Source organism: Clytia hemisphaerica, unplaced genomic scaffold, assembly GCF_902728285.1.
Source record: "Clytia hemisphaerica strain Z4C2 unplaced genomic scaffold, Clytia hemisphaerica genome assembly, whole genome shotgun sequence".
NCBI classification, from domain to species: domain Eukaryota; kingdom Metazoa; phylum Cnidaria; class Hydrozoa; order Leptothecata; family Clytiidae; genus Clytia; species Clytia hemisphaerica.
In genome coordinates this window covers 475416-503113 of record NW_027103497.1, presented here as the reverse complement: position 1 = coordinate 503113, position 27698 = coordinate 475416, and the positions used below count along the sequence as shown (strand labels likewise).

The window sequence follows — 27698 nt, the reverse complement described above, 5'->3', positions numbered from 1 at the left end:
TCCCGGGGGGGAGGGGTACTACCCTTGTCGACCGATGGGGGTGCTCCGTTGAGGTTCGAAAAATGGACCCTACGTGGGACTCGAAATTTGCGAAAAAAGTGAGCCTGAATGGGACTGAAATTCCAAAATTGTCTCAAATTTTCTACTTTTTCCCCAAATTTTCCAAAAATAGGCACCCTACGAGGGACTGATTTTTCTATTTTGGTGTTTTTGCGACCCTACCTGGGACTCGTGGAGGTTAAAAAAGGTACCCTGACCAGCGGAGCATCCCCGTAACCCATCTTGGCCTAGTACCCCCCCCCCCGGGTTTCAAGTGGGTCATTTTGGCCGTTTTAGGTCCACACGTTTTTTTATAGAACATTAAAAAAAATTTAAGCCTTTGGATGTTCTTAACTTTTTGAGTTTTAAGCCTAAAACTGTTCTTAACATGTTCTTATTTTCACCATTTTGGGAGTGTTTTTGTAACGTTTAGTTGCGATCATCTGCCATCGTATAAATTTTCTTCATAATGATAACCAAATCACGGTGTCTTCAGATATCCGTAGTTTACATTGATCACACTTGCTCCGTAACATGGAGACCATGGGCCGAGGGGAACAACATTGACATTTGTTAACTCTATCAATTGAGTCACCGTCAATGGTACCTGGTACTTTAAATTCCCATCGATGTATAAAACAAAGTAATAACCAACACCAGGCCGAACTTCGATTCTTGCTTTCATGAAATACCATACTCCTTGAGTGATACTACCATAATATCGAGGGACTTTCACTTCTACTCCATTATCCATATACCAAAGTGTAAGTTCAAGCTTTCTGTTTGAACCATGGATTCCGAACCAAGGTGAGCGAGGATGATCATTTCCCTTAAAACCCATCAACCCACAATATCCACTTGGTAGGAAACTATCAATTTTCGCCTGAAATGTCACCCACCATGGCCAATTCCATTCGGATAGAGTCTCTAATGTCGTCCTAGTTGTGATTGGAGCTACAGAAAAAAGATCATAAAAACATATTTTTCTATTTCTAAAGGTTTGGTCCGTAAGAGAGGTTTACACATCGAGGAGTAAAAATAAGAATTACGTACGACTAACCATATGGTGCACGGGGTATATTTTGTTCATTTAGATTTCTAGAAGTATATCCAAATCAATGATTACATAGAATTTCTAAAGGGATGTGTACCTTAATTTCAGACATCCTAGGAAGGTTCGAAAAGGCATAAAGATAGAAAAAAGCTTTCCTCATACTGAAGGGTGAGTTTTTGTAAAATTTTGGGAAAAGAGACAAATTTCTTAGAAAATTTAACAGAATTAGCCCGAAAAAGGGATTAGCTTTAAATGAAAAAGTCTTTTACCACTGCTAGCTGTTTGTCTGAATCTGAATTTCTTGATTCGCCCTCTCAAGCAAGATTTCTGGAGATGGTGGCATGAATATACTTCAGTGTCCCTCAATTCGGTCACATTTTCTGTTGGTAATCTTTCATCAACCTCCAAATATCCATCGATCATAAACATGACTTTGTATCCTGAGTAATGATGACTCATCAATCTGTGTTGGATGACATCAAGTTTGTACCACCGGTCTGTGCCTAGCGTTATCGGTAGCTCAATCACCTTCCCATAAACTTCAATAGTGAGCTTCAGATTAGGTTGTGTTTTGATGACAGCTCTGATAGATGCCCCAGTTGTTTCTTTATTTCTGAAACTGAACATCTCCATAGTTTGTGAACCTGTGTCTTTGATTTGAAAGTAGACTTCCAATTTCCATTCTGTCTTGATGACCGGGATGAAATGTAGAATCTGGTTCTTTTCTGGTTTAATTTCTATGGTGGAACATTTTCAAATCTCAGTAAACATTCGTCCAAGTGGGATGGTTACACAGGGATGGTTCAAAGATACATACACCCCTGTCTCACAGCCCAGTGTACTTTGGACGTACAAACTTTCGCAAGCAGAAACTTTCGCGATTTTCGCAAATTTTAGCCCTTTTCGCGAAAGTAAATGTCTCTGAAAATTCTCGATTTGAGCGATCAAAACACTATTTTCATACTTAAAATATTTCACGAAAGTTTATGCTCGCAAAAAATTATTTTTTGTCGAATTCGTGAAAGTAAATGTCGTAGATTGCGCGATTTTTCGACCTCGCCAAAGCTTCTGCTCGCCAAAGTTTGTACGTCTAAAGTAGCTTCTTCCCAAAGTGGGGATGGAAATATCGAATTTCTATCCATCTATTTATATTTCTATTTTTTTGGTGTTTAATCTCAATGGGAATAGAAATTCTATTGTTCTCAGGTAAAAAAATCCAGTTGGGATGGTTTTGGAGTGCAATTTTTGGTCCAGCGCGCAACAGAATGGACCTTTAAAAAGAAACTGATCGAAAAGATTTTGTCTTTGTCGGGGCCTGTGCGCACAATCAATTAACAAGTCCAGGCTAAACCAACCGCCGATCTAGAATTTTTGCCCCACCGACCCACGCGATGTTTGACCTATGTTTTGGATTGAATTGGTAGTAGAGTCAAATTTCTCGGTTAGATTAAAGGGTTGTTTCAGGTAGGGTCAGGTAGGGTTAGGGCTAGGGTTGGGGATGGGAGTTAACCCGGGTAGAGTTTGGAGTAAATACCATGTTTATAAGGAACTTTGAACTCCTTAATGCATAATGCAGTTGTGACTCGATGGCCGAGTGGTTAAAGCGCTGGCGTTCTAATCATAGGTGCTTTGTATATAGTAGGTTCGAACTCCATCAGCGGCAAAAGTTTCGAAATTTCGGAAAATGCATCAAAAACTTTCAAAACTTAGCAATACAAAGAAAGTGTCAAAGAATAGAAGCTCAGAGTGGAGGATGGGAAGGAATCTTTATTGCGTCACTTAAGGAACCCGGTACGAACGACATTCGGTTATTGCCACGTCAGCTGGACCTTCACGCCGCTCCGGCTTCTTGTCTTCAATTGAATTTAAAATGGGGATGAAAGCAAAGTCAATTTGCTAGTAGGGCTTAAATTGTAGGGTATTTTTCCCACCGGGAACGAAACTTTGGTTGAATTTTGCAGTGGAGCGAGGTCTTAACGTCTTAACGGAACTGAACTGTGATGGTTCAAAAGACACTTGACACATATCAGGAAGGAAACAGAATCTATCTTAGCTGAGTTTTTCACCTTTCCCAAGTGATGGCGCTTTTGCTTTAGGATGTAAAAGATGATATGAATTTCTTTGGGAAAAATTAAGAAAATTCAATCCTTCTAGCCGTAAAATTGAATAATAGAATCGCTTTTATTTAATTAGATAAATTTTCTCTGCACTTGGTTCATTGATACGTTGGTTTTCAATAATTTATCGAACTCTGTATTGAACCTTCTTCGTTCAAAAAAGGAGTATTATATTTTCTCCTTACCATTTTCCAAATCGAAGCTGTTTGATTTGACTGTTCTTTCCTGGGTGTCTCCTGCTTCCTAGAATGAAGATAGCACGAAAAAATTCTTCACCACGGTCTCCAGACTATCAATTAATCTTTAAAGATAAGTTTTTCAAAAGCCTTGGTCCATTTTTTTATTTTGCTTGTTAGGATTAGCAAAATGCCTAATAAAATTGGAAAAAGAAGCAAAATTAGATTTCACCATTAAGCAAGTTAAATTTTTTTGGGAATTCGTGGGATATTAGTCAGAGATAATAATTTTCTAGATTTCTGTTGCTGTGAATTGCTGTGAATTGCTTAAAATCTCCAGGCTCAGCATCGTTCTTTAATTGTTTATTTTTCCGACGATTTTGAGCCTCATTGTTCTTATAAAATTGAATGTTCATATGAAAAAACGAGTCTGTTTATTTCTGTTCGTAAAAGGCAAAAATGAAATACTGACTGTTTTAGGGTAGAATCGCCATCCTTTATCATCAATCAGATTGTCTTCTGATGTACCCACCGCTTCTTTGTTCATAACACACTCCTTGCGTTCAGCATGGTAATTGATGGACTTACATTTTTCTTTCATCAAAGAACATGTAGCCATACAATACTGTTCGCTGACATCGGCATTTTTCAAGTATTGGTCGCTTACAAGCCTTTTGTTTTGTTTCCCATTGATATAACGATCATTAAATAAATGCTGACTAAGCACTTCCAAAGGAAGAATGGCTATCAGTATAAAAAACTGTTCCCTTCTACACCGAATTTTCATTTTTGCTTCAAATCATTTTAGTTTTCTTTCTTGATACTTTAATTTCTCACTCCTTTTTCTCGAAATGTTTCTCTTTTACCCAATTATTTTCGTGATATATTCTTGCATTAATTAAAAATTGAAAAATCTTTTTTGAAGTGGATAAGAAATTAAATGATTTATTCCAAAGAGAATATAAAAAGAAATTGTTTATAAATTCTCTTTGTTTATTCATCTAAAAAAAATAGGTCTTTGCCGGTTGATTGACATATCCTATTCAGGAAGGCTAACCTTTAAAAAAACATGCATATTCAAATGAAATCAATAGCACACCACATAGTACTTCAAACAGAATGTGTAAATATTTATTCGTTTGTACGACTTGCCAACCCATCTTAGTGACGGGGAGGGGTGTACGGTATTTTGAAATTGTGGAAATCGACCCTTTTTTCTTCGGAATTTCGGAAATCGGGCAAAATTCCTTTGGTATTTTGGAATTCTGAAATTGTTTCGGTATCGAAAATGTATGAATTTTTGTTTCGAAATTTTGGTATTATAAAGTTTTTATCCCCCTTTTTCGGAATTTATACATGAAAAATCGAATTTGATGAAAAATTAGTCAAAACGAGGAAAAATACCTCAAAAAATCGGTTTCGGAATTGCAAGTATTTTTTTACGGAATTTCGGAAATTTTGGCATAATTATTCGGTATTTCGAAAATCGCAAACCCCGTACCCCCCCGTACGTTCCTGCGTCATAGGTACCTAACAATTATCCCCCTGATAATAAATTTTTCGAAAATTTTCCACCCGTGACATTCTTGTTCCAGCCCCCCTGCTTATTAATTTTTGGGAAAATGCTTTTGAAAGTTCTCTCTTTTGTCTTAATTCTGCTGTATTAGCCTTCTTTTCAAAAATTTTCCACCCAGGATACTTTTATTTCAATCCCCTTCCGCTCATTAAGTTTTGGGAATTTTTTCCGCCCAACTTATTCCAAGCCCCCCCCCCTGTTTAATATTAGGTACCCGAGAGAGAGTATGCAATTCCTACATAAGTTGCGTCATGAAGGGTTGCACGGCCTGCGTAGTTTTCATACAAAAGCTGGATTGGAAGTAACATTTACCCTTACAACTTGAAAAATGTAAAACGAAACCAATTCAAATTTTAAAGCCGTCATTTTTTCTTGCTTGGGAAAGGTGGAAGGTTCCAATGAAGCATAAACCCGAAGGGCTAGAGATGAATCTTTAACCTTTCTCATAGGCAAGAAAAAGCAAGAAACTTTTTTGGAAAAAAAAATTTTTTAAGGCTTCATGCCTGAGAAAGGTTGAGATTCTACTCTAGCCCTTCGGGCTTTAAACTCAATGGTTTTCGAGTGATATTTATTTCGAAATCTACAATCAGAGACAAAATACTTGGCACAAAAGGGAAATTCACCGGGGTGTTTTGAAACCACATTCGATTTGTAAGTGCTCTAAAGTAGGTTCGAAGGGTAGAGTTTTAACTCTGAGTTTTAACGCTAGACTTAAGACTTCTGAGGATCTAAAAGTTTAAAAATGGTCCAGTAGGGCTTGAAATATAGCCTAGAAACCAATAAATCCCTCCCAGATCGAAATAATCGATGAAATCAAGTTGAGGGCCTGAAATTGACATTCTGGATTGTAGCAGTAAATTTTAGTTTCAATCTAGCATTTGTGCAAAAACTAGGCGGGTTGCACTAGGTCGCACACCTTTGGTAGGATTTTGTTTTACTTGTTTAACAGAGTGATTAACTCTGGGCATAGTCAAAAAATTGATTTCGGTAAAATAAAAGTTATGTTACACTCTAAACAAAGAATTGCCTTTACAAATTGCTTTTTGATCGAATCCCTTAAAATTGATTAAGAATTTAATTGTAAAAATGACGTTATGAACTTTAAAAAGACGTTAATAATATGTTGCATCATCCATTTTTTTCAAACTGTCCGCAAAGAATTGAACTGTTTTAAATTTTTCGGAAAATTTTTCTAAATTGATGCATCAAAAGTAATAGCTGTTTTTCTATTAACAATTGGGATTTCAAGATTTTGAGACAAGTAAGGTTTTTAGAAAGATTTTCCGAAAATGTATTTTTAGTTCGCTAAAAGATACACCATCTACCACAAACGTTTTTTCAAAATATTACTTCTTCGCCGAAACTAAGCTCTTCAAAGTTGAAATACTCCTTGTCGCAAAAGTCTTCATTTTCTTCTTTATCAAATTTTTTCTTTGCGATTCTTAAATCTTCAGACTATCTATAACATGTCAAAGTTTTGTTAGCTACATCAGGCAGAAATTTATATTTTGTACATGAAAAAAATCAAAATTCACTATGGTCAGAGCCATAAAATTTCTGTTTCGTTTTTGCTTAAAATATATGTTACAAGAGGTCAAGAAATAAAAATTTATGGAGAGGAGATTCGATTCTAGCCCTTTGGGCTTATACTTCATTGCAGTAGCGACCTGGCTTAATTTTCTTGGTGGTGCAAACTATGAAACTGGCGCCCCTGGTATTTCTGTCCTTATTTGCGCCCTATACCATTAAGTGAAACTATTAAGGTAAGAGCAGTGACTGGTTGAAAGTAACGCCCGGAATCTCTGAGTCAACAAAGTTTTATTTATACAAAGGTGGTGGTAATGATAATTTGATATCTATTTCCTTGTTATTTCCTGTTCTTACTGTACTCTCCATTAAAGATCAATGGCTGAAAGAGGCCCCAAAAATTCGAAAGTTGGCAAGAATAAGGGTTCTTTGTAATTCTGGCGCCGCAGGCAAAAAAATTTGGTGTAAGAAAGGTCAAACAGCTTATAAGAAATTCTAAAAAGCAAAAATTTAGTCCGCATAAGACCACAAAAACCAGAGCGAGCAGTTTCGATCAATCTCTCACTTTGGGAGTGAGCATCCTCTTTAACCCCTGGTGGATACACAACACTTCTCTTGCTTTGACTTTTCGCAATTCAATGTTGATAGTAGTTTTGAAAATATTCGTTAAAGAAAATGAAGGGCCGCAGGCGAAAAAAAATTTACATTGCACCTATAGAAGGCGCTAAAAACGTGTCAAATTGACAAGAATCTGAGGTGAAAGCATTTATTTCTTTTTCGATAGGGTATAGAATATACAAATTGGTTTCATTATTTTCCTGTCAAGCTTTACTACCGCACTTACGGCTAACTATATCCAAAAGTCCCCTCAACAATCGAATCAATACACCTTCTTGACCGTAGCCGCCAATTGCCGCGCAAGTATTTTTTGTCCATTTACCACCCTAAAACCGTACCAGTCTTTTTTGTCGCACTTAAAGACAATAGAAAAAAGTGTAAAAAAGGATTGGATCGAGTTTAGGGTGGTAAATTAAATACCTGATTGAATAATAAAGTGTTAGGCGCCTGACTGCGCGACTACGGTCGAAAAGGTTTATCTATAATGATGTAATTGAGCCAAACAAACCTATGTACATTTATGGCTCCCGGTCTCCACGGATAGCTCCTGTTTTTCCGTTTTAGATTTATAACAAAATTATAACAGAAAATAGCCAGAGCTGGACTCTTTGGCTACAGCATGGCTAAGTCTCTTTTTTTCAAATTTCCCAATTTCCTTAGAAATTTGTGTTAGTTATATCTTTCAAGGGTTGGCTGTGTCCAGTAGCCTTCTGTTCATGTGTCGGCTCAATCCTCTGAACCCAGTTCCGTGTGAAAGGGCACCAACGTAGAAAAGCCGTTCGAAACTTCTTATAAACGAAGAAGTAGATAATAGGGTTCCATAAAGAGGATGTTTTACCGAAGTAAGCACACATATCGAAGAACACTGTATCTTTGATATTTCCTTTGATTTTCCAATAAAAGACACTGATAGCATACGGAGTCCAAGAGATCAAAAAACACACCAACATGACAGCGACCAGGATGCTGAACCTCTTCTCTTCTTTGACAGTATCTTTGGAGATTTTGGAATCTTCACCAAGATTGTCGGCAATGAATTGACGCATCTTGTGTAATTCTCGCTTGATAATGAGGAAGAAGGAAATGGTTGTTATGATGGGGATGATATAGCAGAAGACGAGTAAACAGTAGACGTAAGATTTTCGGATAGGATCTGTTGAAATAAAGTCGATGCTACATCTGTGTGTTTCTTTAGATTCGTAAATGATTGCTCCCCAACCAATCATGTTGAACAACGAGCCCCAAACGAATCCATACAGCCAGGTCGGTACCAAGAAGGCGACAATAACTTTCCTTGATATCAACCAATCTTCAGACTTGAAAGGATATTTGACAGCTAAGAATCTTTCCACGGTGAGGGATACCATATGAGTGAGTGAGACCAATGAAAAACAAGCCACAACATGTCCGGCCACGATGCAAGCATCATGCGTCTTGAAAAATGTTTGAAGCGAGAAGCCGACCACGCTGACAAACAGCTCAGATATGGACAAACTGTTCAGTAGTGTGAATCGAACATTTGTGGGCTCATTCTTAAAGCCCTTTCGTAAAGTGACGATGACCATTATGTTGAGAATAATGGATGTCGGTGTAATAAGATACATGAAAATCAATCCATCATTTGCACCCATATTAGAGCTCAAAACTATACTGTGAAGTTTTCCTCATGAAGCAATGTAACTGTTTTGACCAATCCCATTTCTACCAGCCGATTTTATACGTTACGAGCCCTTATCAGGGGGTTCAACAGTTGGCTTGTTTTCGAGTATTTCAAGTTAATTCATCAAACTTCAAGAGGGAAAATTTGCGAAGTTTTGTAACCTTTTTTAATTGTTTTATTTCCCAACCTCGAAGCTAAGATTTATCTTTGAAGAAGAGTGACAAATCTTGTCGAATAATCTCTTTGATTCTTGAGTTTTTTTTTTCATGCCAATATAACACCTTATTGTACAACCGTAGAGAAAACATTTTTGATACCATCTGTAGAAGAAACGGACTTTGGTATTAATAATTTAAAAAACTTAAAACTTTTCTTTGAAAATAAGTTACAAATTCCTTTTGAGATATAGGATGGATTTAACTCGTACGTAAAATTCATGATATTCATGATGTAATGTTTTCTACGGAAATACCCAGGTTTTAGTCAGTAGTGGTAAATTTAAACTAGACAAAAGTTGTATGAAATTTGCCACTATTGGGAAAAACCGGGGTCTTTCCGTAGAAAACATTACGTCATTGATATCATGAACTGTCGAACGTGCTAACCGCACTGGCTCAACTTCAGTATCTTTGAAATCATTCGTAGGCCCAATTGTAAACTTAATGGCTTAAGGAAAATTTTAGTATTTCTTAAATAGGTTTTAGCCTCGTTTAGGTTAAAAACTCGTCCCCAGGCCCCAACAAGAAAATTGTTTTAAAAATGAAACATTAGCCCAAGATATTCACCCAAGGAGCAAGTATGCAAAATTTCAGCCAAATCCGATCATTTTTGAAGCCTCCAGGTTGCCCGAAGTTTTAGCCTCGTTTTGGGACTAAAACTCGTGACCACGCCCTTAAAAATTAGAATTTTGAAAAATGAAAAAAACACCCTCAGGGATTCACCCAAGGATCAAGTGTGTAAATTTTCAACAAAATCGGACAATTTTTGAAGTCTCCAGCCTGCCCCAAAGTTTTAGCCTCGTTTTGGGACCAAAACTCGTGACCATGCCTTTAAAAATTAGAATTTTGAAAAAAATGAAAAAAACACCCCCAGCGATTCACACAAGGATCAAGTGTGCAAAATTTCAACAAAATCGGACAATTTTTGAAGTCTCTAGCCTGCCCCAAAGTTTTTGCGACAGACACACAGACACACAGACACACACATTCTCAGATTCTAGCTCAACTGAAGTTGAGAAAATCGGTCTAAAAGAAATCACAATTTTGGGGAAATTTTTTTTCTTTTGCCAAAAACTGCTTAAGCAAATGGTAGGAGAGCGTTAAAGGATGTCTATTAAACACTGCTTTCACTTACAAAAATAACAAAAGGTAAAGGAATATTGAAATTTGATTAGTGAAAGATAATGACGAACGTATGTGATGTAATGGGACCATGCATGTAACTAGAAATATTATGAAAGAATGTAACCTTTAAAAGAGGAAAGACAACTAACCCACTGATTTTATGCCACTCCTCCCCCCGAACGTAATGCATAAGTGTTTCAATTTTTTTTTCTCGAGATTTGTAACACATTTTCCTTTTCAAGAAACCAGTCCCCGTTCTCGACCGCAAACTCAAAAGAAAAAGACTCTCTGAAGTGTTATAAGTTGATATACTTCTTCTTTTTATCGCACAAAAAATTAGTTATACACATCCATTTAAATATACATAATATAAGATAATAAAAAACAATCCTTTATATGTTTCATATTTCTTCGTATCTTACGTGTCTGTCGTTGTCCCGCTGACGGCGTCGTTCCGTCGGTTGACGGGAATCACTGCGGTGACGTGTCAAATTATTTCGATGATATTCAGCACCTAATGGGTGGGAGGAAAATATGTTTTAAAGAATCTGCGTAGAGAGAAACGAGAAACTCCTTTTAAGAAGAAAGACAACAAAGAGAGTTTTTGAGTTCAAAAACAAAAGGATTCGATCCGGAAAAGAACCTTTCCAACAAAAGGCAGTTTTTAGAATGTTTCAAACAAATCTATACATGATTCATGAGAAATCAGGGTGAGAAAAATGACTTGATATGGTATTGAACAAAAACAAAAGAAATTTAGGTCATGAAGGTAATAAAGATATAGATGTAGAGAAAACGTCTCGGTAATGACCTAAATGGTCGTTGAAATCTTTTATAAATCTATTCAAAGCGGCTTTTCTTTGATGTACTATCATTGGAAGCAAAAAAATCCGAAATGTAAATTTATAAGAACAGAAAGAGGCTGGTCCGTTGATTTTGAAAAACTTAATTTGGCGAGAAATCTTAGTTAAAATGCGATTCGAAATAGTCTTAACTGATTTAAGGATAAAAGAATATATCAATTTCATAAGGATATATTTTTGGGCTGGTATTTTGTAAACATTGAGAGTCGCATCACATTATCATTGAAAGTTTCTCATCTTAAAATCTTCACGTCTAAGTGAGCAGCGGTTTTCATACTCTAACAAAATGATCGATACAAGGTTCCTAATCGTAACACGTAATTCTCTTTTAAATCTATCGATGGCCTTATGGGCAGCTTCCCCTAGAAGTTTAGAGTATTGTGCTTATTATGTGAAGTTTTTTTCAATTTTTCATGACAAGGCTCATCTTATTCCCAAAGCAACCAAACAGCTGTTTGCTTCCGATGATAAATCAGAATAGAACAAAAGGCATTGACTCTCCATCTATATCTTTATTACCTTCATGCTTAGGTTAAAAAGAGTAGAGCACAAAAAAAATATCAGAAGCCTGGCCACACTTACTATCAAGCGCTCGTGGCTGATGAGGTTGGTATCGATTATGTGAGCTATCATGGTGCGTTAAGCCACGCGCTTGGTGATTTCTACCGGCTTTACTTTGCCACTCTTGATGGAATCGTTCACGGTCGTCTTCAAAAGAAAAATTAAAGTTTCAATCAATAATAAATTCATAACTTATGATGCAGTTATCTTAATTAATAGAGCTTTTTCAGTTCAGTTGTTGTCTAGTATAGCAAAAGTTTATTAATTGTGACTAATTTTTCTCAATTTCATATGCCTACTTTTTGCTTAAATATCTATCTTTGAAGATTCAGGTTATATTAAATTAAATTGATTAAATATACCAATTATTTACCCCCTAACCTCAGTGAAAATTTCCTTTAGTCAAGTTTTATGCCCTCCGTTTATCAGAAACTCGACTCTAGAGTAATCCAAACTTCATTATGAATAAAACTTTCAAATTGCATAAGAAATCAACTCAGCCTTCAAATTGGTACGTTTTTATTCCGTAATGGTAGCTTTTCGCTAAGTTAGCAGGGCGCTTTATTTATAATAACAGTATAAACATTGTGATTATAGTAAAATCAGTTAGTAAGGAAAATATTAATGGCAACTAAATGAAAAACAGAAGTGGCGTACCTTCATCAAGATTAATGAAATTTTGTTTTTCTTCTCGTTCATTGGTTCGATTGTTTCGAATACGTTCGACCACGTGACCTCGATCATCTAAGAAAAGGGGAAATGTGATTGTTTTATTTCGGTTACATATATTTTCACCACTATGGCAAAGAACATGCATTCCTCCAAATCAGATATAGACCTAATTTCCGGGGGGTTGGAAATTGTAATTACGAAAACCCTAAAATAAGGTAAATATAGGCTAAAATCAGGCTATTTAGAACAGAATAAGGGACCTTCTCTTTGAAAGTTGAAAAAAAAAAAAGTTAATAAACAGGTCCTAATGAGGTCCACCGGGGGGGGGGATGGGGTCGGAAAATTTTCGAAAAATTAACAAGCGGGGGGTCCGTTTATTATCAGGGGGGATCGGGTTCAATAATCCGAAATGATAAGCCGTCGTCGAACATAGAGGTCGTCGTCGCCGCGCATAGAGGCCGTGGTCGGACATAGAGGTCGTCGCCGGACATAGAGGTCGTGGTCGGACATAGAAGTCGTCGTCGTTCATAGAGGTCTCAGCCCAATTTTTTTCAGTCTTTATTTTATAAGTTCTGGTCTGGAAATTTGACAACACAGTCTTCAAAATAACACCTTATCGTATTTGTGTATAGCAAAGTCACGGCAGAACGTCGTCTTCTTCGATAACATAGAGGTCTTGGCCGGACATAGAGGTCGTCGTCGAACATAGAGGTCTTGGCCGGACATAGAGGTCGTCGTCGAACATAGAGGTCTTGGCCGGACATAGAGGTCTTGGCCGGACATAGAGGTCATCGTCGAACATAAAGGTCTTGGCCGGACATAGAGGTCGTCGTCGAACATAGAGGTCTTGGCCGGACATAGAGGTCATCGTCGAACATAAAGGTCTTGGCCGGACATAAAGGTCTTGGCCGGACATAGAGGTCATGGCCGGACATAGAGGTCTTGGCCGGACAAAGGGACATAGAGGTCGTCGTCGAACATAGAATTCGCCGGGGTGGTTTGCATCAACGAAGGCGATTTATCTGGCGGGGTGGTTCTTGCTCAGGGTGGTTTTTGCGAAACCAATTTCTTCCTTTCGATATTTTCTCCTGAAGGGGATTTGTAGTGAGTTTGGTTTTTTATTTCTTCATCTGGACCATAGCGTAGAAGTTCAAACTTTGTGTCATTTAGTTTCATGTTGTTTTCTTCAGTCCAGTCATAGACCTAGAACCGTTTTTCGGTATATTTTGCCTTAATTTAAATTTAAACTGAATTTCCAGGGTGCTTTCCTATTTCAACAAATAGGAAATAGGTGGCTGAACTAAAATTTTGTAAATCAACTTATTGGTAAGCCCAGGAAAAACAGCGGATTGATCTAGAAAAATACTTGCGGTACACATTTTTTATAAGCAACCGGGTTGCTAAGGGCTCAGGCCTCAAAATGGCCCAAAAAAATTAAGCAATTTGCTTAGCAATCCTGACGCCTCAAATCCAAATTAGCAACTTTTTTTCCTCAGCAATAAAAAAAACTCGGGCACAATTTTAGAAGAGAGCCTTGCAAACATTCGAAATATGCCTTTACTGTCCATTTAAATTAAAAAATTGTCGAAAAATTCAAAATTGTGTTTTTCAACTATTTTAAGTTTGAAAATCTTTTGCCCTCCTGGATTTCGAAAAATCCTTAGCAAAAAATGGAATTGCTTTTAAAAAAATTTGTAGACTAGGAGCTATTGACGCAAACGCCATTTTGACCAAAATTTCAAAATAACAAAAAAACTTTTTAGAGTTGAAAACGAAGTAGCCAAGCAAGCTCGACGCTCGCTTGCTTCTTACTTCGCGCTCGATGGCAATTTCAAGACATCGAGTAAGAAGCATTAGCGAGCGTCGAGCTTGCTTGGCTAAAAACGAAGCGAAGAACCAACAGAAGAAATGCCTACAATGACTTATATTGAAAAAAAAAAAAAAATCATCACCCCCCCATTCATCATTAATCATTGATTAATTTCCAAAACATCTGAAATCTTCCAGACGACGTTAGAGTCTGGCTGGGCAGAATAAAAATCAGAATGGCCACTTATCTGCGTCATCCAGTCTATCAAAAAGCTCTAAGTGACCTCCAGGCTAGTGATCCCGTTGTTCGACGGCGACTTCTATGTCCGGCCAAGTCCGGCCAAGACCTCTATGCTCGACGACGACCTCTATGTCCGGCCAAGACCTCTATGTTCGACGACGACCTCTATGTCCGGCCAAGACCTCTATGTCGACGACTAATGCCTCTAAGACTCTCTATGTCCGGCCAAGACCTCTATGTTCGACGACGACCTCTATGTCCGGCCAAGACCTCTATGTTCGACGACGACCTCTATGTCCACCTCTATGTTCGACGACGACCTCTATGTCCAGCCAAGACCTCTATGTTATCGAAGAAGACGACGTTCTGCCGTGACTTTGCTATACACAAATACGATAAGGTGTTATTTTGAAGACTGTGTTGTCAAATTTCCAGACCAGAACTTATAAAATAAAGACCGAAAAAAATTGGGCTGAGACCTCTATGAACGACGACGACTTCTATGTCCGACCACGACCTCTATGTCCGGCAACGACCTCTATGTCCGACCACGGCCTCTATGCGCGGCGACGACGACCTCTATGTTCGACGACGGCTTATCATTTCGGATTATTGAACCCGATCCCCCCTGATAGTTTATTTGGAACCTAAGAGTAAGAAGATACATCAAGGAGGTTTCACAGATAAACACGAATTGATCCTAGTCGAACAATTCTCAAATTCAAAAGTTGAAATTAAAGCATGTCAATCCACATGTGTATTTTTAATTTGACATATGAAATGTATCGAAGTATAACATACGTATATGGTGACCAATAGCCATTCTGTCGGTCCCAGTCTCTGAGTTTCGTTCGCTTTTTCGTGTTTGGCGGACCTAGAAATTCAGAGTAACAAAAGATTAGTATTAAATAAAAATAATAATTTAAGAATTTGTACTATAGGATGTATCTTTGTGAGTAAGCGATTCAAGAACAATGTTAGAGCACACTTACTTTGATTGAACAGACACTTTTGATTTTTCGATGAAATGATCTAATTTCCGAACAGATTCTGACAACTCCGCACTGGCACGTATGCACTATGAAAGCCATGTCACAGATCGGAGCAGATCGTGGTATGCGCAGAATAGATGATCTATTATGAGATGATTAGAAACGACTCAAGTTCGGTAAAGTGTGATTCTTATACTTACACCATCTGGCCCTTGAGTAATTTGAGAGGATGCTTCGTAATATTTTGGGTGGTCTCCTTCACCACCTCTTGAGTAGGACATGACTTTTGATGACGAATAAAATTGCCCAGTGGATGACGAAGAGCCTCTCTCCATGTCAGCCTGCGAAAAATGGAAATAAGCAGAAGAATGAACAAATTCCATCTGTTGGAACAAACCAGGGTTCAGGGCCTTCCAAGCTTAGTTAAGATAAAAGGTGCTTTCCCGGGTAGCTTGGAACTTCTTAGGGTCAACCGAAGCTAATGTTGGTGGTGGTGAGGGGGGTAGGTAAACTTGTAATCCACGGTATAGGGAGAAGTACAAATTGTATTATTCCAGCTAATTCTTCAAACACGGCTGAAACTGAAATATTTGCGAATTTATACATACCATCATACGATTCATCTCTTGGAACACACTTCCACCACCAAACATACCTCCTCTACCAATAGGTGACAACATCTCGTTCTGGTGTTGTTGTTGTTGGTGGTGTTGTTGTTGGTGTGGACGTCTTTGGTGATTTCTATGGTAGAAAGTTTTCGTACCCTCCGTCTTACTTTTATAAATTATAAGCTGGTTAGCTTCAAATAACACCTTTCTTGGAAAATAGATACCAGGTGACAGTGGCCCACCAAATATTTACGTACAGTTTTTAACATCTTGACATCAAATAAATATCCTAAAGTACTTGGAGCTTAGGTATTTGGGAAAAAGAAATGGGAAAAAATGCAAAATTACTAAGACCTACTTTCTTTAGCTTGGTCTCATATATTCTGGCCCAATTTTTATATTCAATATTTTTTTAGTTTGTACATTACAATTGCATTACCTTTGCTGTCTATTAGAAGAGTCACCTATAGCAGAGTGGTGTGGTGGCTGTCCCATCCTGCCTCCTGGCATCCCAAAAGATGACATCATTTGATCCATACGATTAAACTCTTCAAACATATAGGATGAAGAACTGTAAAAAGGAGGAAAAATATAATAAGCATTAACTGGAAAAAATCTAATATTTTTTCATCTAATTGTGACACCTTTTCATAATTATGTGTGTGTATTCAATCGGCAATGGAATTTCGTGGAATTTCTTAACAGAGTCAAAACAGAATATGCTACTATGTCTTTAAGAAAAGATTCTAAAAAGGCTTTAGTTGTTTTATAAGTATTTCTTTTTGAATTATGAAATTCTACCTTTTATAGACCTTTTGCTAGTCAAACTTGAGATTTGATTGAAAACATTCTACCTTTTATATCTGAAAAAGCTAATTAAAATTCAGAAAACGCGTGTCAAACTAAAAATCAAAAACATTCAAACTGAGCGAGAAATCATTTTCACCAACTTAACGCAACAAGGACAAAAGTTGAAAACCAACAAAACAAAACAGCGACAAACCTTAAAACCAACAACAATAACAAAATAAAAACAAAGAACCAAAAAGTAACAACGCACAAATAAACAATCTTACAATAGACAAACAATCAATATAAATCTACAAATTTAGCGGAGAGAAAACCGATAAGTGAATTTAAAGAAAGTTGAGAAATAAATGGAAAGAGGATAGATGAAGACCAAAGTCTGGCATCAGGTGTGGCCATGAGTAAGCTTGCCCTGCTACTCTAGAGTCACCCGTCATCTAACGAAAGGTTAGAAAGTGTTGCAATCACAATCTAGAAAAGAAAAGATTTAGAAAGAAAGACGCATAATCGAAAAGTTTGAAAAGTTTGAAAAGTTGGCCCAGAGCCCGGTTCGGCGTGCCGTATCCGAGTGGCCGTACGAAAGAAAACGAAGAAGGAAATGAGGACTTCAAACAAAAAACACACAAATTTATATCAATACGCGTGAACTTCTTTAACCATTTTTTTACTAATGTGAGTTGCTAATTCACATATCCTGCAAACAAGTGGAGCGCTACCAACCACTAGACTTTCTAATAAGTTCAAACGAGACATTCACAATTTTCAAACTAAAAATGTTAAAATAAATAGACCTTTTGCTAGTCAGGATGTTATGTTGAATAATTAAAAACTCCAGTTTTCTTGGCTTTATAATCTTTGTGTAAACTTGCATATGTTTTGCATATTTCTTAACTAAATCCAACTAACTTTTTCGTTCCTGTATTTTTTTTAGATATATGGGTATGGAAAAAAGGTCTATTCTGGCAGTTTGGTAAAATTTGTGTGGGATTAGCCAAACTCAAAATTAACTTAGTAGGTTTAATGAGCTTTCCTATGATATATAAATGAAGACTCCCTAGATTGGTGAGCATGAAAAAATAGTATTCACCCCCTGGTAAATATTGAGATTGTTTTATTTTGGACAATCCCAGACACAAAAAATATTTTGTTATCCAATCACCACGGTATTGATCGTTTTATTTTGTCCGATCAAAAAATTGCCGTGCCATTGTTTTTGAAAAAGCAACATCTAATCAAATGAAGGTAAAGCGCTTTCATCCAACCAGAAACGATTTTTGACAAACTATACCGGGTGGTTGAAATAAACTTTGAATGTTGGTAGCTTCTTCAGATTGATAAAATTCTTTAACGGCCCTGAAAATACTTTTATTAGATAGAGGATAGTGTAACTTAAGATATCATAACTTGAGATTATTGAAAACAGTGTACGCTATTTCTTCATGTTTGCAAATGAAAAGCTCATGAAAGCTGCTAACTTAATTTTGAGTTTGGCAAATCCCCAAGATAGTCAACAATCCTTACTTCCCACTCAACGCTTTTCCCACTCAAGATGACCTTGCAAAATCGCTTAATGAGGGAAGTCAAATCGATTCCATCTTGCTTGATTTTTCCAAAGCATTTGACAAGGTAGACCATGACAAACTGTGCATTAAGCTTGATCACTACGGAATAAGAGGTAATACTCTCTCCTGGATCAGAAATTACCTTGCAAACAGAACGCAAACTGTAGTTATTAACAGCAAGAGCTCAGACAAAGCCACGGTATTATCTGGTGTTCCCCAAGGGACAGTATTGGGACCACTACTATTTCTAGTATACATAAACGATCTACCATTGTGTGTGAACTCTCAAATACGTCTTTTTGCGGATGATGCTCTATTATACAGAAAAATTGAACCAGTCAATGACACTTATCAACTTCAACATGATCTAAATAATCTGATTGAGTGGGAAAGGCATTGGTCCATCAAATTCAATCCAAACAAATGCAAGGTCCTCAGAGTCACCAATAAGCGCAAAATCATCCTATCTGACTATTCCATGCATAACCAGGCATAACCAGATCCTTGAGCTTGTTGACTCAGCAAAATACCTCGGCGTATTTATACACAAAAAGTTATCTTGGAATACCCATGTCAACTATACCTTGAAAAAAGCCAAACAAATCAGATGCTTCCTCCAGCGTAACCTGCATACATGTAACCAAGTAATCAAGCTCCAAGCTTATCGTAACTATGTGAGACCGATTCTTGAATACGCATCAGTTGTCTGGGATCCTCATACTTCAGCAAACATCAACCAATTAGAAATGGTCCAACGCAAGGCATCCAGATTTATATGTAATGATTGGAAATATTCCAGTAGTCCAACCACCATGATTCGTAATCTTAACCTTAAGACCCTCCAGCAAAGACGGCTTGAAACTAAACTGAACTACATGCATAAGACAGTTAGGGAAACCATCCAGGATCCTGCCATTCAATAAGCCAGCAAAAACTAAATGACACTTGTAAACTTAAGTTTCTTACTATTTTCCATCGAAAACAACCAAAAACATTGCTACATCCCAAAGCCGGAGACCAAAACAAATTATCTTCCAAGATTATGGCGCCCTTTTGGATCTTTTGTTAAGGCCATCTAAAATGGTGGAAAGAGTTGCGGAAAGACAAAGGCGCCCGTTGCTTCGAGGGTGGTAATGCCAAAACGCCCAATATGATCTTCCAACAGAAGGCGAATTAGTTGCCGCGCGAGTTACGTCATGCACTCCACCGCAGCGCACAACGAAGCGTGTTTCAATGAATATCGTTAATTATAAGAATATCTTATGTGCTTACCTTCAGTAAACTTTGAGTGCTTCATTGAGAATGAAGAAGGTAAGAAGATAAAAAATGCGCTGGATAATTTTCATTGTAACAGTTTGGACAATCATCGCTGAAAGTTTGAAAAAGTTTTTCCAACGCAAAAAAATAATTCAGCCAATTATTAAAGCACAGTGTGCTTATACTTACTATGTTTGCTACATCCTCTAGGCTAAAAAAAGTGCGAAAGGACACGAACGCCACTTTTTAATGAGTGATGTTATGATTTTTTTGATTGCGGTCGCGTACGGGAACTCGCCAAATGTTCCTAACTGTAAGATTCTACACGGTCGAATTGATTGTTTATCTTCTCTTGTACGTCGTGCTCGTACCGCTAACTTAAAAATTATACCAATAATTGCACGAATCCGGTCGTATGAATACAGCTATGCCCCTTCAACAATTAGGTTGTGGAATGCCTTACCAACCCATATCGTCAATAAAGAAGACCCTGATAAATTTAGCCTTAGCATTTCCAATACGAATTTTAACTTGTGGAATTTTTTTTTTATTTCTTTTTGATTTTTACTTTTTCTATCCTGAGCTAGTCCTTTTTGTCTCTTCCGATTTTACTCTTTGTGTCTTGTGTCCCCATGCTTTGTCTTCTGTTTGAACAATTTTTGTGCCATGTTATTTATTTACTGCTGGCCTTATCACCATCGTGGAATCATGGACATGGATAGTTTTAATATTTCAACTTAATATTTTTATCTTACATTTTGATATGAAAATATTTATTTTAATAGTTTTTAATTTCAAAATTACAAATATTTTTCCCTATAATAGCCATTCCAGGGTCAAATTGAAACTATTCTGGTGGCAATCAAACCTAGTTCATCTTGTAGAGCTTCAAAAAAGAAAAAAAATGAGGGGTCATACACCTCCTAATGATAAGCGGTTCCGGAGATATTGAGATTTTGGTTCCGCTAAAATAGCACCTTTTTAGACATTTGAGGTTGACAATTTAGCCCAGAAATGGCATATAAAATGGCACCGAAATATGCTGCGAAAATTGAAAATTCAAGCTTTTGTATTGAATCAAGATATTTCAGATATCTTCAATTTGACTGCAGACTTTTATCAAATTCTTTTTGTAATGGCTTGCTAACACTTCAAGGAAGAAATGAAAAGACATTTTTTTGAAAAAGAAGACATTGCATTGCAAAAAACAATAAAAACGTTATAAAGCGGAAGTTAAAATTGCTGAACCTACCTATCTTTGTAATGAAAGCGCTGCGAAGGAAAAATTCCCCATGGCATATAAATAACTGTTTTAGGCTAAAAAAGGGTCAAATTTTTCAGTGGTATCACTCTCTATAATTCTAGTCCTCCTTTTTAGGCTAAAGTATGAAAAGTAAAAAATAATAACTTTAATGAAAGAATTAATTTCAGAGAGTAGCACCATTGGATTTCTCAGGTATTTTCTGATAAATATGGAAAGTTTCACTGTCTGAACATTTTTCCCCCCGCAGCGCTTTGAAATCAAAGATGAGTTGTGAAATTTTTTGTGTCTCGCAGATCTAATTTTTCTAAAAATGGCCTTAGTTGAAACGAATTTTTAGACAAAAGTGTAGAATATTACACCTGCATATTATATATGGTTGGAAAGCTAAAAGACAGCTCAAAATTACTCAAAAATAATTAATTTTATAGCTCAACTACACAAAGAACAATTGCTTTTCAAAGTTTGACCTAAAATTAAAGATTTTGAGAAGCGTCAAATAAAAAACAAGCAAAGCCGGAATGGCTACCTATAATTCCTACAATTTTCTACTTAGCTTGGCATGTCATCGTCTTGTTTCAGCTCAATCTTACACTTTGCTATTTGAGTCTACACCTACTTTTGTGCTTTCCATTTTACCAGCGTCTTAGAACATCCTGCGCTAATGTTTTTAACTTTTTATTTTATTTTATCCTTTATATGTTTAAAATCACGAAAATGTACGTAGTGTATTATGTGATAATTCAATAGAACCCTGGTAAACTAACTCGGGTAATACTAGGGTAATACTCAAGTAATTGACGTGAGGTATACCCGAAAATCCCGATGAGCAATTTACTCGAGTATTGCGGGTCGAAAAATTCCTAAAATAGAAACCCGTCTTACCTGGGTAACTAGGGTTCTCGGGTTTACCTGATTTACCCGTTTGCTCACGTCAGCCTCTTTACAGTTCAAACTCGGGTAAATCAGGTTTAAATATCATTGGTTTTTGGGAAACATACTCGAAATTGTTTTGTTAAAATACCGCAAGAAAAAAGGAAGCATCACATTTTGCATTACTTTACTTGATATATTTTCAGAATAATCACATAAGAATTCACAAATACAGTTTAACAGCTTAAGAGTAATCTAGCTTCGAAATACACGATTTACAAACATAGACTGTCAACGATCTTTTTGGGGAAAAATAATTTGTTGACTGGCTCTTTTATCAACTTAATGTAACGTCTGTTCCAACTAATTCAAAAAAGGCATTTTCTAGTTTTTGAACATAGAAACAATAATATAATTAAAAGTAAAAATTCGTCCAAAAGATAATTTTGAGTGGATTAATAAGGCAAGTCTTAGTGATACTGTTAAGTTAAAAATAATTTCAACGAACCTAGCGAACTCAAATGAATCTGTTCAAAATTATCTTTCCAACGCGATATTACTTTAAAATATAATAATACTACTATTAATGTTTAAAAATGTGACTTGGAACTGACAAAAGTCAGCGAAAATGAGAATCTCTTATGAAAATTGATTTCCTTAAAGCAGTGTCAAGAAAGGTTATCCTTCAAAATTTTTGATAAAATTAATATAGTATAAAATGAAAGTAAATTGATATAGATTCTAAATTCATAAATTGTAAATAATTTGTCTACTTTAACACATTTCATAGAATAAAAAAATTACTTTTACATGATTGTTCGTTAATTGATTTTTGATACAAAGAGGTTCCAGTTCAAAAGCAGATTACAGTTGCACTCATTTGACACGAATAACCAGGAATAACAACTGTTTGGAACATATTATACAATGAAGCTGTCACCATCTAATATAGACACGGGGAGCGTGTTTGAGACTGAAGATTCATATTGCAAAAGAAATGTGAAAACAACAGCGCAAATTTGAGTTGAGTTAACCGAATTTGTCGCTGTCACGAAACTCCATTGACTTTCTTCACCTTAAAAATTAATGATAAATAATGATGTCATAGAAATTCAGTAAGGTTTTGAAGCGTTGTCCATTGTCCAATTGTATACATTTAATGTCTGAATTTCCCTAGGGAGGGGTACTGTCACTGGCGTGTCACTGGTGTTCAAAAATGGATCCTAGACAATTTTTAGCTGATTTCAAAAATTATCCCAAGTATTTCTTTACTTATAAAAGGGACTCTGGTCAGCGACACATCCCCATCTTGCCTGAGTGCCCTAGGGAGTCCTTCAACAAAAATTTCAAACCCTCAGAACTTGAAATGGCTTCCCTAAAAATTAGTATACTGGAATATATCATGATATAGTTGACCTGTTCATCCGCCCAAATATCTTCGCATTGAAAAATAACACTTACTTGTTAAATGGGGAAGAATTTTCATCAGCTTTCGAATTTTGATTCAGTTGGTACTATGGTTGGAAGAGCCATGTCTAAAAAAATATTAGAATTTCTCATTACTGAATTGTTACCACAAACTCCATTTAAATCTCAAGCAATGAATTTTTTAAGTATTTACGAAGGCTACAAATTCTTGTTCACAGCCTTCAATGTACTGAGCTATACAGACCAAATATTGGTGATTTTTACAGTTCGGCCATCTGTTTAACAGGCATCTTTCAACATCTGAATAGTTAAACAGACATTCGGTACTTACTTGACTTGCGGTGTAATCTGAGTGAATTGTCAATTTTGAATTCTTTGTGCATTTCAGCTTTGTTGGGGTTGAACCTGTCAAAAAAGAATGAATATCAAAAAATATTTTACATTTTATATTGTTCTTTCCTGAGTGAGGGAAGCAGGGTACGCATGTTTTATTGGATTCTCTCTCTTGAGCTACACCCATCCAAAAACTATCAGTTATTCCCTTATGAACCTATATAAGTAAAAAGAATTATCTAACTACCTGAATGACACACCACAACCTAATTTCAGACGTTTCTAAAGCATAGTAAGTAAGGAAAATCTAGTTATTAGGCCGGCCCAAAAAAAATGTTACCTGTCTAGTGCAATAAAAAAAGTTATTTGAAAGACAAAATCGGTAGAATTGCAATTGAACCATTGCATAGTGCACTTTACGAATCTCATGAAAGATTTTTTTATTGTGCCAGTGTAAAAAAATGGAAATGGAGAAGTTTCAAAGAATTTTGCTGTTACTCAGCTAAAATCGGACCATTTTTGAAGTCTCGAGCTTGCCTTAAAGTTTTCAGCCTTGTTTTGAGGGTAAACTCATGACCACGCCCCTATTGAATCAAAATTTTTAAAAATGAAAAATACCCCAGATATTCACCCAAGGAACAAGTGTGCAAAATTTCATCTGAATTGGAATATTTTTGAAGTCTCAAGCCTGCCCCAAAGTTTTTAGCCTTGTTTTGAGGCTAAAACTTGTTACCACACCCCTAAGAGTCAACATTTTGAAAATATGAAAAAAAGAAAAAACAAAAAAAAAAAAAAAAAAAAAAAAAAAAAAAAAAAAAAAAAAAAAAAAAAAAAAAAAAAAAAAAAAAAAAAAAAAAAAAAAAAAAAAAAAAAAAAAAGCTCCCAGAAATTCACCCAAGGAACAAGTGTGCAAAATTTCAGCTAAATCGGACCATTTTTGAAGTCTCCAACCTGTCCCAGAGTTTTTAGCCTCGTTTTGAGGCCAAAACTCATGACCACACCCCTAAGAATCGAAATTTTGAAAAAATGAAAAAAAAACATTCCCAGATATTCACCCAAGGAACAAGTGTGCAAAATTTCATCTGAATCGGAATATTTTTGAAGTCTCAAGCCTGCCCCAAAGTTTTTAGCCTTGTTTTGAGGCTAAAACTCGTTACCACACCCCTAAGAGTCAACATTTTGAAAATATGAAAAAAAAGCTCCCAGAAATTCACCCAAGGAACAAGTGTGCAAAATTTCAGCTAAATCGAACCATTTTTGAAGTCTCCAACCTGCCCCAAAGTTTTTAGCCCCGTTTTGAGGCTAAAACTCTTTACCACACCCCAAGAGTCAACATTTCGAAAAAAAAGCAAAAAAATTCCCCCAGATAATCACCCAAGGAACAAGTGTGCAAAATTTCAGCTGAATCGGAATATTTTTGAAGTCTCAAGCCTGTCCCAAAGTTTTTAGCCTCGTTTTGAGACTAAAACACGTGACCACACCCCTAAGAGTCAACATTTCGAAAAAAAAGCAAAAAAATTCCCCCAGATAATCACGCAAGGAACAAGTGTGCAAAATTTCAGCTGAATCGGAATATTTTTGAAGTCTCAAGCCTGTCCCAAAGTTTTTAGCCTCGTTTTGAGACTAAAACACGTGACCACACCCCTAAGACTCATTATTTAGAAAAAATGAAAAAAATGCTCCCAGATATTCACCCAAGGAACAAGTGTGCAAAATTTCAGCCGAATCCGACCATTTTTGAAGACTCCAGCCTGCCCGCTGCCCCAAACAAAGTTTAGCGGTGACAGACAGACAGACTGCACCACGGACATACTGACATTCTCAGATTCTAGCTGAACTGAAGTTGAGAATATTATTTGTTAATTTGGTAATTATTTATTATTTGGTAAAATTGGTAAACCAATTGGTAAAAGTTTAGGTGATTGTAAAAAGTTTCGAAATTTGGTTTTTATTTTCGTAAGTGAGGACAGCGCTAAATTCGAATTTCCCACTGTAAAAAATGTGAGTCCAATATTGGACTCACAGCTCGAACCCGTCTTGTGTACATCAAATTATAAAAAAACACACGACGGGTCTCCTGTCTAAAGAAGAACCATGAATCAAACCAACTTCCCCTGCCCTGTCAAATTTATTAAGAAAATAAAGAATGATAAAAGCATACCTTTTTTTCGTTATCCAGTCATAGTCATTGCCTTTGGAAAATTGAAGGCGATTTTCTTCATCCAGTTGTCAAAGTAAATTGTAAATGAGAAGTACGAAGTGACGTGACCTTCCATCTTGAACTCTCTCGCAGAAAGAAAAAAAGCGCGCTCTAAATTCTCGATCGTGAAAAAAAAATTTTTGCGGACGCGAAGGACCACTCAAATTCGTCCAATAACCCGAGTTCTTCAGGTAAGTGCTCGGTGCGCAGGCGCGCGCTAACCTGGGTTTCCCGACTTTTAAGGTAAACCCGAAATACTCGAAAAAACAACAACCTGAACAACCCGTGAATTCGGGTTAACCCGATTTACTGGAAACGAACCGGACTTCCAAAAATAGCAATTTCAGGTAAGGTCGGGTGAACCTGATACACCCGAAATTGAACCCGAGTTGATTTACCAGGGAACTAGAACAGAGGAATAACCCTTTTTCAATCAGTGATTCAAGCTTTCATATTATTCCTGTCTCTAAAGAAGGGTGTCGGAATTTAGATGAGGAGGGATGTCGATATTAGACCAACTTACGGTAGTAGTAGCAGTGGGAAAGAAATAAAAAATGTATACATAAAATAACAACCGTACATCCTGTGCCCAAGTTCAGGAGTTGCCATAAAGCCATTATGGTAATAACCGGGAGGGCACATTGCTATACATTGTACATAAAATAATATACCTGAAAAAGGGATCATCCCCAAACATTGATCTTCCAAACATTTTAAGATTTCCTTCCTAAAGTCAGTTCTAGTCCTGGCCTGGTTTGAGTGTTTGTCGTGTCGTTCTTCGTTTGAATTCCTTCTGATTTTTCCAGAATTTTTTACAAGGACACTTTCGATTTCTAAGTCGGCACCTTTGCACAACATATTGGGCACATGGGGGCGCGTGGGTGTTGGATGGAGGATGAGCGCCCTCATTTCCAAACAGATTCACGCAAATCATGGAGAATGCCGAGTTTGTTTGGATGTGTATTTTTCTGCGATGAGGGGAGACGGAAAAAGTTTTCATCAGAGAAAATATCGATATTTAATTCGAGCTGTGACTGTGTGATACTCACGGTAGGGGGTATACTCCATTTTTTCACATTTTAGCCACCCTAGAGAGATTTTTTCCCAAAAATTTTAGTCCAAATTTATTAGACGATCTAGTCAAAATTTCAAGAATTTATGACCCTTTGATTGAGGGAGTTGATTTTTGATTTTCGTAATTTTTCGAACCCTTACAGAGAGACTCAATTGCTTTTTAATAGTCTTTCGAGTGACTACCGAGAGAGTGAAAAAGGCTTTCGCACAAACCCGGCACCCGTTTTGCCTTAGTACCCCCCCCCTCGGGGAGTGAGATATTTTTACTTCAGCCAATCCCACGATAGCTCCACGAGTGATAAAATTAAAACCAAAAGTAAAAGATGAAAAACAAATCAAGATATGTATGGTGTTATACTTTGGAGGGTAGCGAACCCCTTATGAAATCGAATTGTGGCTGACGTCTTGAAAGATTTTAGAATAGAATAAATTTTAGAATTAGTTAAAAGAGTAGTAATTTTGAAAGAACATAGATTGTTCAAGGGACATTGGAAAAAGCAGTAAACTACGTCGATCGGCAGGAATAACAAAGATATATCTGGGGTTAGAAAATCCTGAACTCCTTCCCAGTCCCCAATTCTATTTTACTATGATGGCGCTCACGAAAGATTTGATTGCACGCGACCGTCCATCATTAAAATAAAAAAAACGTGCAAGGTTGTTCTAGTGGGTACGTGATTGAGAAAACCTTTCCACTTATTGTCATCAATCAAGAAAGAACAATTTTTTGTATCCTTCTATTTTCCCAGATTTAAAATTCACCCTCAGGAAATGAAGATAATCTTTACCCGGATTCAATTTTACTTCAAGATATCACTGTCAATTTCAAATATTGTATTGAAGGAAGGAATTCCAATTCTAGTGTACAGTCAGAGATTTCACTTTTCATAAGCCTCAAAAAAGAAACTGGAAGTAAGATAGAAAAAAAAAACCCAAAATAGTGCTGCTGTTAGGATTAATATCAGAGAAATTAAATATTTTAGGAAAGCCTATGGCAAAAGATAATTCCATTGCAGTGAGTAAATAAAACTGCTCACGCGATTTCGA

General features: G+C 36.6%; 4 protein-coding genes and 1 long non-coding RNA gene across 5 annotated transcripts; all 5 read right to left on the bottom strand.

Annotated features, from left to right (window-relative positions):
• Positions 1–156: 156 nt before the first annotated feature.
• On the bottom strand, positions 157–4270 carry LOC136798752 (uncharacterized). Its single transcript, XM_067055419.1, has 4 exons — positions 3859–4270; positions 3396–3453; positions 1363–1830; positions 157–993 (listed from the first exon to the last, which is right to left on the bottom strand). Exons 1-4 carry the CDS (start codon positions 4171–4173, stop codon positions 521–523), a joined length of 1314 nt encoding a protein of 437 aa, XP_066911520.1. The 5' UTR covers positions 4174–4270; the 3' UTR covers positions 157–520.
• Positions 4271–7252: 2982 nt separating this feature from the next.
• On the bottom strand, positions 7253–8856 carry LOC136798749 (parapinopsin-like). Its single transcript, XM_067055416.1, has one exon. The coding sequence runs from the start codon at positions 8736–8738 to the stop codon at positions 7764–7766; it is 975 nt and encodes a 324-aa protein (XP_066911517.1). The 5' UTR covers positions 8739–8856; the 3' UTR covers positions 7253–7763.
• Positions 8857–10406: 1550 nt separating this feature from the next.
• Positions 10407–15127, bottom strand: LOC136798756 (myeloid leukemia factor 2-like). The gene is made up of 4 exons (XM_067055423.1): positions 15058–15127; positions 12192–12278; positions 11556–11681; positions 10407–10624 (listed from the first exon to the last, which is right to left on the bottom strand). The coding sequence occupies exons 1-4, from the start codon at positions 15077–15079 to the stop codon at positions 10512–10514; spliced, it is 348 nt and encodes a 115-aa protein (XP_066911524.1). The 5' UTR covers positions 15080–15127; the 3' UTR covers positions 10407–10511.
• Positions 15128–15415: 288 nt separating this feature from the next.
• Positions 15416–16414, bottom strand: LOC136798762 (myeloid leukemia factor 2-like). Its single transcript, XM_067055431.1, has 3 exons — positions 16296–16414; positions 15857–15989; positions 15416–15589 (listed from the first exon to the last, which is right to left on the bottom strand). Exons 1-3 carry the CDS (start codon positions 16412–16414, stop codon positions 15416–15418), a joined length of 426 nt encoding a protein of 141 aa, XP_066911532.1.
• A 5785-nt stretch (positions 16415–22199) lies between these two features.
• LOC136798748 (uncharacterized) lies at positions 22200–24113 on the bottom strand. The gene is made up of 3 exons (XR_010845430.1): positions 23376–24113; positions 23078–23151; positions 22200–22691 (listed from the first exon to the last, which is right to left on the bottom strand). It is a non-coding gene; the product is annotated as an uncharacterized lncRNA (long non-coding RNA).
• Between the last annotated feature and the right edge of the window lie 3585 nt (positions 24114–27698).

What these genes read in the sequence shown, in the direction of transcription:
- LOC136798752 (XM_067055419.1), bottom strand. Translation starts at nt 4,173, where the DNA reads ATGAAAATTCGGTGTAGAAGGGAACAGTTTTTTATACTGATAGCCATT. An exon ending in GGCGATTCTACCCTAAAACA is followed by an intron (nt 3,454 to 3,858) that starts GTCAGTATTTCA and finishes TCTTCATTCTAG; the next exon opens with GAAGCAGGAGACACCCAGGA. An exon ending in CAGACAAACAGCTAGCAGTG is followed by an intron (nt 994 to 1,362) that starts GTAAAAGACTTT and finishes TTTTTTCTGTAG; the next exon opens with CTCCAATCACAACTAGGACG.
- LOC136798756 (XM_067055423.1), bottom strand. Translation starts at nt 15,079, where the DNA reads ATGGCTATTGGTCACCATATAC. An exon ending in GGCTATTGGTCACCATATAC is followed by an intron (nt 12,279 to 15,057) that starts GTATGTTATACT and finishes CCCTTTTCTTAG; the next exon opens with ATGATCGAGGTCACGTGGTC. An exon ending in TTTCATTAATCTTGATGAAG is followed by an intron (nt 11,682 to 12,191) that starts GTACGCCACTTC and finishes TTTCTTTTGAAG; the next exon opens with ACGACCGTGAACGATTCCAT.
- LOC136798762 (XM_067055431.1), bottom strand. Translation starts at nt 16,414, where the DNA reads ATGTTTGAAGAGTTTAATCGTATGGATCAAATGATGTCATCTTTTGGG. An exon ending in TCTTCTAATAGACAGCAAAG is followed by an intron (nt 15,990 to 16,295) that starts GTAATGCAATTG and finishes TTTCTACCATAG; the next exon opens with AAATCACCAAAGACGTCCAC. An exon ending in AAGAGATGAATCGTATGATG is followed by an intron (nt 15,590 to 15,856) that starts GTATGTATAAAT and finishes CATTTTTCGCAG; the next exon opens with GCTGACATGGAGAGAGGCTC.
- LOC136798749 (XM_067055416.1), bottom strand. Translation starts at nt 8,738, where the DNA reads ATGGGTGCAAATGATGGATTGATTTTCATGTATCTTATTACACCGACA.